The following is a 10,674-nucleotide window of genomic DNA, read 5'->3' as shown; positions in this document are numbered from 1 at the left end:
ATAATATATTACATTTTAATGTAAATTTATTGTAAGGAAATTGTAAATAAAACCAGAAGTTTTGGGGAAGTATCGATAAATATCGATACATAGACCAGTATCTTTTTGTATCGACACTAGATACAATATCTAGAATATTTTCCGAACCCTAATGTGCAGGTCAGTTTTCACACCGACCTTGCCTCGTGCTGACCATTTTAACTCAATTGTGATAAAGACTCGAGAAAGTGTACACATACTGAAGCCACGTGTCGAGTGAAAAATCTTGAATAAAAGTGAGTAGCGCTAATAATTTATATGTTTATATGTTTAGTACCCTTTTGAAAATTTTTTATGAACAACTACATAGCTTGAGATAATATCTTAGAAATTCGTAGTTTTTTAATAAATATTTATAATGGTACGTAGAGTGGCGTTGTTTGAAAAACCAAGAAATTTTCCGCTCTTAAACAACTCCACTCTACGAATATCTACAAAAATTTAAGAATTTTTAAGCTCTTTTCTTAATCTACGTAGTTTTTCTGTACTTTTTCGTAAAAGTTTTTTTTAAAGATAAGTATATTTATCGTATTGATTTTAGAATGGAAAATAAGAGCCAGGAAATTGAGAAACCGCGTGATACAGTGATATTGATTCTAAAAAAGAAAAGATTTGAAGTTGATAAGCAAAAATTAATCAGCAAGAGTCAGTACTTTGCTGCTCTTTTGTCTGAAAATTATTTAGAATATCGTCAGAAGGAACATATTATTGAATATTACAATATTCTTTCAATTTCATTTCAAGTAAGTAAATTTTAATAGAAGTAATTCTTGTTACTATTAAAATGTTTAAAAATAAAATAGATATAGAAGAATATTTTGAATAAAGATTATATCCCAGTAAACAAATTTTACACGTGGTCATGTATAATATATATTATTATGTATACATAATAATATGTATTATTATGTATAACTTATATATGATTATATTTGATTATTCATAATTTCATATGGTGATGATGATTATATATATTTAATATAAATGTAAACTAGTCAGGCGGAGTCACAATCAGAGAAGAGAATGCTATCTGCTCCATTCTCCCTTAATTCTCTCTAGTAGCACCATAGCTAAGTGCCCCCACTACATCTCATCTCTTAACGCTGTAACGTTGTCGCTCCGCCGGTCGCTCACTACGGATTTTGGCGAGTGGCAGTGAGAATCATGAAAAATGCGCTACGATCGACTCGAATCGGTCGGCGGATAATCCCCTGTGAGAAATGATAATGGAGTCGACATTGAATCGATGTCGATTCGATGCCGGAATCATCAAATCAACGTCGAATAGATGGCGATTCGACATCGATTTTATTGTCATTTTTCACTGTGTCCGGGCTCTGGATATTACTATATATATAATCACAGATACTATTAAAGACATCCTTACGGGAGTTTGCGTCCTTGCAAATATTGAAATAATTTAAAGTTAAAAATTGATAATATTGTACTAATTTTATGATTTATTAGTTTAGTAGACGTATTTATGCATTAGTACATTATGAACCATTGTGATATTTCGTAAATGCGACTTTGTCAGGGCTACGTGATAGCACAATCTGGGCTACATTCCAAAACTTCCTCTCCGAGGAAGATTTACTCTATTTTCTATAGTATACGTTACGTGTACTATATATTCTGAGTAAAATTTTACTCGGAGAGGAAGTTTTGAAATGTAGCCCAGATTGTGCTATATCATGCAGCGATTCACATTTGAATCCTTTCTCGGCTCCCCAGTCGATTGGTAGATGGCCATGTAATATTATATTCTAAGAATTTTGGATTGTAAAGTAAGTATTTTTAGTAAGTTTTACGCATTTTTTATGTTTTTGTTGTTATACCTATCATTTTTTTCATTGTGCATTAATTTTGTATGCAGATTAGATTTTATTATTGAGTAAGCAACTTTTTTCTGTTGTATTATTTTCCTACATTATTTTGGAGATTATCGTGGAAAAGGTTAGGTAGTCTACAATGAATCATTTTAACGTAGTGAACAATGAATCATGGATTACTGTAGATAATCTAAGATTAGATAATCTAAGATTAAGTAACTTTTTTACGATAACTTTCAAAATAATAATTCATTGTGGTAATTATTTAAAATATGGTCTCTGCTCTCACCTAAATTTTAATAAAAGTGTAAGTAATAATCGAATCGAATCGAAGCCTGGTCTTCTCCATAATGGTAATTTTTGTCCTGCTATTCTTGCTGAATCACACAATAGATCTCTCTCAATGATTGAGTTGAAGATCTCAGTTTTGGCATACAGTTTATGAATTTAGTTGGATACACATACAGTAAGCAATAATCTTTAAATTATTTTTTAAGTTTAGTCACAATTTTGATTATTTCAAAAAATGGGAAATGATTCATTGTATACAAGGGGTGTGTGTATAATGAACCATGCAATTTATAATAATAAACTACACGTTTTATACTGCGAATTGTTGGGATTATTTTAGTTTCGCTATATTTTAAAATATTTATTTAGAAAATAGATAATTATAAGATGGTAAGGATTCACAAGGCCGGTCGCCGCGTTTTTCTGTCAGATTCTTTCATTTTGAGTGAAAACGCGCCGAATGAGTATACGAGTATTTTAATTAATTGCCACAATGAATTACTATATCATGAAAATAATGTCACCTATTTAAAAATTTATAAAATAATTTTTTTATCTATTTATTTTCACTTATCGGTAATTTATTATACATTTATCGTACATCAGCAACAATTCATGTCAACTAAAAAACATAGCGAATTACCCGGGAAAAATATTATATATATGAACATCCCAGTAAATACAATATTACATGTAACGTATATGTAACATGAAATGTCAGCTCAACAAGATAACTGTAATATAACACAATATGTATATTTCGAGAATGTTTTATACCATATATATTTCGCAAAATTTTAATTTTCTTTAAATTTGAAGTCAAGTCGTACTTGAATCAGTTGTTTGAAACAAAATTTTACTTTGGAAAACACATTTAACATTGCATTTGCAATTTGTACATTCTGTTACAATTCTGTTACGATTCTGTTACGACATTCTTTACTAATTCGGAATATTAGTAATACGAATCTGTTGGAAATAATCAGTTTCTCTTAGCGCGATACTACCGCGAACCGATCCGTGTTCTACAGCGCCCTCTCGCGCCGGCAATTTAACACAGCGGCCGCGCTCCCTTTTTGTTTTTTCAGAGCTCCTTTTTTTGTCTTTTCAGAGCGTTGGCGACATTCGTACGCGTCGGTCGTTTTCTCTTTACGCTTCTTGTATTTTTCGGTATCTCAGCGTGTTATTTCTTTCGTTGTTGATTCCCAACCCATTGCGCAACCTTAACAGAATCGAATTTTCTTAATTATGTATGACCATTTGAATATTTAGCATTAGCTGGATTTGTCCGTGAATTAGTTTCTAAACAAAATTTTACTTTGAAAAACACATTTATGCCCATTTTCACCAATGTTAACTTTAATCTCGGTTCAAGTCTTTCTCTTCGTCTTTTGTAATCTTTAGAACTAGAAAAAGAGTAAGTTGAACCGAGATTAAAGTTTAATCTACATTGGTGGAAACGGACATTAATGTACTTCCACCTTGAAATTCAATTTTGGGACTTACTTCACAGACGAAGTGCTGCGTTCTTTATATTCTCTCCCTTAGATAATTCTTGTTTACGAATAAAGCCCCGGACACAATGCAAACAACCCGGTAAACAATTTTTCATGCATATGTATAAATATGTATAAATATGTAATATAAGTATGTATAAATATGTAAACACACATAAATGTTCATAAACATGTATAATCGTACATGAAATATGCCTTTTTTTTTGTAAAATTATTTTTAGTGTAAATAGCAGTGAAAACATTAAAAATAATTGAAAGGACAATTTTCATGCTATTTGTTTTAGAAAAAGAAAAATAAAAGTTAAAGAAATGTAAAAAAATTATTTATGTATAATTTTAGAAAATTATGCATAATTGTGTATGAACAATTTCTTTTTTAATTTTTGGGAACTTATTTTTTTCTAAAACGAACAATGCAAAAATCCCTTTAATTATTTTTAATGTTTTCACATTACTATTATTATTTTTATTACCAAATGGTAATTTTACAAAAAAAATAGAGATGTATGAACAGATATGGACATATTTTGTATGTATTAATACGAGTACATATTCATGAATATTTATGTATGTTTATACATATTTATAAATATTCATGTATGAACAATTTTTTACTGGAAAATAGTGACAGCGATAGAAGTAATGTAATTTTGATCTATCAGATACACTAGTTGTTCGAATGTTTCGACTTTTTTTGGTGTCATTAGTGATATAACATTCTTCTAAAGTTATGACACATCCTTCTTTTCAATATAGACAGTCACTAACGAATTCAAACTTGAGTGCAAGAGTTTTGTTGTAAATATGATAAGAAAGAAATTCTAAAATTGGGACATGCATTATATCAGATTCTTATTGATATATTTAAGTTAACAATTGGAGAGTGACTTATCATAAAAGGAAGAGGAACGTATTTTACTCCTTCAGCTGCGCCTAATTTTGGAGACCTGTAAGAGGTCGGAATTAAAAACTTTCAAACGCATCAAAAGAGAATCGTCGGGTCGTATACGCTTTTTCGGGACGAATTCGTGACATTTCTCTATCAAATAGAAGCCTTAATTCGTGTATATAATATATTCGTATATATAATAGTTCTTTCTGAATTCGTTTTGTTATTGTGCTTAACGATGACCTAATTAGTGATTTGGCCATACTCTCTTTGTGCCATTTTTTGATAGGTTGCGATTACTCGTATCTGTCCTGGAAGAATCTGTGGTTACAATCGATTCGAATAGACTTTTGCAATGGCAACTCATGTGTTTCATTCAGCGTACTTGGTCTCTGGATTATTTAAACTCGCTTTAACAGAGAAATGAATGGTGCAATGCCGCGTCTAATCTTGCTATCGGAGATCGTCAAAAATTCACTGTTTATCACTTTTAGAATTCGTCATATATATAAATTCTGAAATATTCTAGGGTTTCTAAGATTTTTTTATTTTATTAATCTAAGAAGAAATATAAAATTTAAAAAAGTTTAACTTATTTTTCTAGAAATTGCAAAATGAGAATTTTTTAAATATTTCAAAATTTTGCACATATATGAAAACTTCTAAGAGGAAATAGAGAAAGTTTTTTTACAAGGGAAATTACTGCAGGGAAAATATATACAGTTTTGACAATATTTGCTCCGAAAGAAAAAAAACGATATTTCAAGAAAGTTTTATTCCTAACAACCATAATTTTACACGAACAAAAGATAATAGTAAAAATTAATTGAGCTCTTTAAATTAAAGATAATGTTACAAAAAACTAGGCAACTAAGAGCTAATACACAATTGTTGTTCATGTACGTTAACAAATCTTCTTTATTTTTCCACTCTACATACATATCTAATGTATATAGAATGGAAGAATAAAAAAGATTCGTCAACGTACACGAACAACAACTGTGTATTAGCTCCTAGTTACCTAGTTCTTTTATAAAATTATATTTAGAACAAAAAATAGTTGTGTGAACTACTTTTACACAATGCTTCAAAATTTTCTCAATTTTTAGTAAAAAATGTCTTAATTAGTATGAAAATCTTGAGAAAAATTTTTACAAAAGATATATCCCTTCAATCGATTTTGCAAATGTTTTTCTATATCTTTTATATTTTTTGAGATATTATTCTATATTATGCATGTATACAGAAATTACATAGTCATATGTATAGATCCGATTGCACAACTGCAATTTAAAAACAATTATTATTTTTATAGGATTTCGTTGATTGGATTCACAATGACGAAATTGATATCTTTACAAATAATTGGAATATTGAAAAATGTAATCGGCTCTTTAGCCTACTAGAATTAAGTATTATATTTGGAGTAAATAATCTAATAGAATACTTAATCTATAAAATAGAGGAAAAATTATATTTTATGCCACCAAAATTTGTAATTGATATATGGTTATTATCACAAGAATTGAATTTAAATATCCTCCGAGATGTTTCATTCGCATTTTGCTTAGATCGTTTCGATGATCTACCACTTAATTCAATTTATGAGCTGTCGAAGGATAATTTGCTTAAATTAATTGGGAATATCAATATAACATCCACGCCATCTTATTTAATTGAAGTCACAAATAAATGGATGAAGCACCATAATGTAAGTACAAGCATATTATTTACAAAAGTAAAACTTTAAAAATTAAATTAGTAAATCTCCTAAATACGAGAAATGCCACTTAAGCTTCTCCTTGAGCAGCAGAATGTTTGGATAAAATGTGTTTTTGGAAGCAGAAAAAAAGTCAATTTCCAAAAATTTAGTGTATAGGTATATTTGTGATTCCTAAAAAAGAATTTGAGATCAAAATTAAGAAAATAAAGAAGTTAAAATGATTTATGCAATATACCGGACTAAAATCTCTGTTATCGAAATTTTTACATAGAATTTAAAAGATGACAAAATAACTTTTTAAAAAAGTATTATTTTGTTTTTAATATGGATATTTATGTGAAAAAGAAATAATGTCCTATGCATCATAAATCTTTCTAAATTTGTATTTTTGTATAAATATTTATCTACATTTTCCAATAATTCTAATTTTATTTCATATTTAAGATTATATTAGTACTTATACTTTTACACACTTAGTTATACATAATAAATGTATAATGGTTTTAATATGCACTCAGGATGCACTTGTGCAACCAAGAGAAAATGTTATTATATTAATCATGGAATTGTATTGTTGAATTTTATGTTAACAAGTTAAACATATAGATTTGTTTAATTGTATTATTTTGTTTTTAAAATATATATTATTATATTCATGATGCAATTCGACATGGAGTATTTTTCATTTGTAGACACAAGTCGATACAAATATTGTTCTATATTTATTACTTACTGAATATCGACAACGATAAAAAAATAAACGATGTAATATAAGAGCTATGAACTAAGATGAATGTTGACTGCTAATTATTCATTTTCCATACATATACACCTAATCATGAACGTTTTGATTCTTTCTGGATTATTCTTAATGTAGAAATTAAAATTAATTACAACAAAACATTTGCAAACTAAATTAAACAGTAAAAATAAGAAATACTTTTACAATTATTCTCTCGCGTTTCTTATAATAAAATCCCAGTCAATATGACACTCCTAATAACTTGTCAACAGAATACAATACTTCTTGTTGAAATAAAATGATTTGTATCCACGTATTATTGGATGTAGCCATATTCTATGAGTCAGATAATCGGAAAATGTGAAAACCGTTTTGACTATTAAGAATAACTTTCGAGAACATAACTATACATAGCTACACATAAGAATAAAAATTATAAAAACGTAAAATATAAAACGGTAATTACATGTATTGTAAGTAATATAATAAAAATCAATTATTTGAGATTAATAATATAATATAATTACAAATAACCTAATGATAAAAAGGATGCTTGTAACACTTGTGTGACCAAATGAAAAGCATTCAACATATTCTATTAGGCACTATCATGAAAGGAACCTAAAATAATGTTTGCCAAAAGTCCACGATACCACATGGTAGGTAGGATGTAGTCATAATATTGCATTCTTTCGGCTTAACATTTGACGTATGCACAGCACCGCTATATTCATTACGAGCCAATTTTTCATAAGTTTATGCTAAGAAGTTTGCAGTGTAATATATACATATGTAGTGGTATATAGGTATAGAGTCTGTGAAATAATAATATGAAACATGGTATATCATAAATTTTATAATTTCCAAATAGAACTAAGTAAAGTTTAGTATTTTAATTATCAGATTTTAAATTAGTTTATATTACCGCCGAAGAATAAACGAATAAAGGGCTAAATTCTAATTGGCTGTGGCAATAAATATGTGCAAAAACACTATGCCTATTTACATTATATTATATTCTATTATGTGTGCGTATGTGGGTGCGTGTGTGTGCATATTAATATATTATAATTCTGTATAATAAAGTTTATTCTTGACCATTTAGAATTCTATGTAATGAAATCAATTCTTTTCAGGATTTTACAATTCCTTTAGAAATTTTAAAGAATAAGGAAACAAAAATACTAAACAGTGTTATATCTTCTGAAAACATTCATTTTGATAACAATGAAAAATTTATTCATTGTTGGGATGGTAATGATTTTTTTGAACTTACCTCATTTAAATATCCTGAAGATATTCTTAAATATTGTACTGATGAAAATCATATATTATATGGGATGCAAATCGTTGGAAGAAGTATGTAGCCTTTTTTTGATTTTATTCTGTTTTATCTAGAATAATATTATCTTATTCACATTCAATATTTTATGTAATTTATTTAGAGTACAATCTTTACCTCTGTGGTGGAGAATTTTTTCAAACAGAAATATATAACAAAAATGTGTGGCGTTACTCCTTGATATCTAAAAAATGGTTCCTTGAGACTACGTAAGTATCCTAATGCATTCTTAAATAAATGAAAAGAGTAATAAAATAAATAGTATGTTATTTGTTAAAATAATTTCTGCAAATGTTTTAGTATGCCAACTGAAAGAGTGGATATGATTGCTGCATTTATAAAAAACAAATTAATTCTTGTGGGCGGTTCTAACAAAAGTGTTGATATCTACGATACTTATACAGGTGATTTCATTATACAGTTATGTAATATGCATTTTATTAATACAATATGAAAAGTATACAGGTAATGATTTACTAAACTTTATGTCATAATTCTCTAAGAAGATTATGATGTATATTTTTTTAGATTAATCATAAAATTGCTTTTATAATTATTTATTAATTTAGTCTTAAAATTGTCTGTCATTAAATAAAATAGTATTTCTTTGTTAATTTTTGCTTTTGTATTTAAATATTCCATAAATGTGTATAGTTGGGTGCGAAAATATTTTTGAATTCTATCTTGCTCTTTATCATACTAAAATGAGCCTCTTTATGCAAATGTAATGGAGAATGGGCGACACAGTCTTGCACAGTGTGCAAGAGACACTTGTGTGAGTCGAGGATGTTTGCCTTTTTTTTTAATGTAGTGTATTGTAGGCAAACATAGGTCTCAACTTACATCGTTGTCACTTGCACACAATCGGTCGTCCTTTAAGGCTGGTTTCAGTATGTATGTAGAATTCAATGGAGTTTAATAATGTCCTTAAAGATTTTTGTTTAATTGTGCAGGCTTGTGGACATCGGGTGCAGACGCACCTTTCAATATACATGATCGTTATAATCATTGCGTTTTGGACGATAAATTAATCGTATGTAGATATTTGATTGCGCCATATTATTATAAAGGCCAAACAAGTTATGAAAACTATGGTAAGTAAAATGTTAGCAGAATATTGACAGACTGGCAGAATTGATGAGAGCATTTCAGCAGATCGAACACATTTGTTCACATTTATTGCTTATTATGAAAATTGAAAAGTGTTCATATTCACTATACAAATTTAATTCACTATAAAAATTTTTCACTATAAAAATTTATACATTCACTATACAAATAAAACTTTATAAAATGTTTGTACAGGTATGAAAAGTAAAATTTACGTCTACTTTTCGAATATAAATACATGGAAAGTGGTATCTAAAATAGATAAACTTTTTAAACGTAACAATTTGGAGATAAGCCCGACAAATATAATATTTAATACTGCACCGTGTTATATTGGTAAGTATTAGAATTTATGTACTATGTAGATGTAAAAAAAACTTAAATTTTACATTATATATTTTGCAGAGGTTGTAGACAGATGTCGTAAAACCATGATTTTAAGAGTTGTCAGCGATACATGCACTAACGAAAACTGCCACATTATAAGATGCAATAGGAGGATCAAATCTAACTTATCGCTCAAAAAATTTAATAAAGAGGATTCAATTTTATCTTTCCTCAAAAAAATAAATTTCGATACGTATTTCTGCAGTTTCAATATAAACTTTGATGAAAGTACAGCGTATCTTAATTTGACTGAATCACGTTATAAATACACATTTCACTTGCACAGTATTTCCATAAAAAATATTCAAAAGTTACAGTCATGTTTTTATGATGAATGTAAATTTTTTCACCTAAGTAATCCTGATCACTTACACGTGACAAACTTGAATCATATTTAATTATAAATTTATCAATTAAATATTTAGAGAGTCAATGTACTTATGAGAGCGAAAAAGAGAGAGTGCAAAAGAAATACTTGATAAAAAATATTTTAAAACAATTATAAAATAAATATTTATTATATAGACATTCCAAGACAAAAATATTTGTTTCACAATTACATTTATAATGTGTACAAAAAAGTTCTGAGCTTTAGATTTGATACAACCGAAATAACAATTTAAATTTTATATATCTTCCCGCCCTTTTGGGGTTTTAAAACAGTAACATTTAACCTCCTGAAATGCGATACGGTTTGGCGTTTGATGCACATAACCTCAAAAATCAGTAGTGTTCACGATGGCAATTACAAAAGAGCATATTCGATTTTCCATCCACTTCGCGTTTCATCTGAAGAAAAATG

The 10,674-nt window shown here is 28.2% G+C and overlaps 1 protein-coding gene across 1 annotated transcript; it reads left to right on the top strand.

Annotated features, from left to right (window-relative positions):
• Positions 1-218: 218 nt before the first annotated feature.
• On the top strand, positions 219-10,157 carry LOC108747978 (the record flags this gene model as incomplete). Its single annotated transcript, XM_018485916.1, has 9 exons — positions 219-275; positions 581-782; positions 5,884-6,279; positions 8,170-8,392; positions 8,479-8,584; positions 8,676-8,779; positions 9,329-9,469; positions 9,681-9,821; positions 9,891-10,157. Coding segments are annotated over exons 2-9 (1,579 nt in total), but the record flags the coding sequence as incomplete, so codon positions are not given.
• Between the last annotated feature and the right edge of the window lie 517 nt (positions 10,158-10,674).

Source organism: Trachymyrmex septentrionalis, unplaced genomic scaffold (assembly GCF_001594115.1).
Source record: "Trachymyrmex septentrionalis isolate Tsep2-gDNA-1 unplaced genomic scaffold, Tsep1.0 scaffold21, whole genome shotgun sequence".
In the NCBI taxonomy this organism is placed as follows: domain Eukaryota; kingdom Metazoa; phylum Arthropoda; class Insecta; order Hymenoptera; family Formicidae; genus Trachymyrmex; species Trachymyrmex septentrionalis.
Note: the sequence above shows the minus strand (reverse complement) of the source record. Positions and strands in the feature narration are given on the sequence as shown.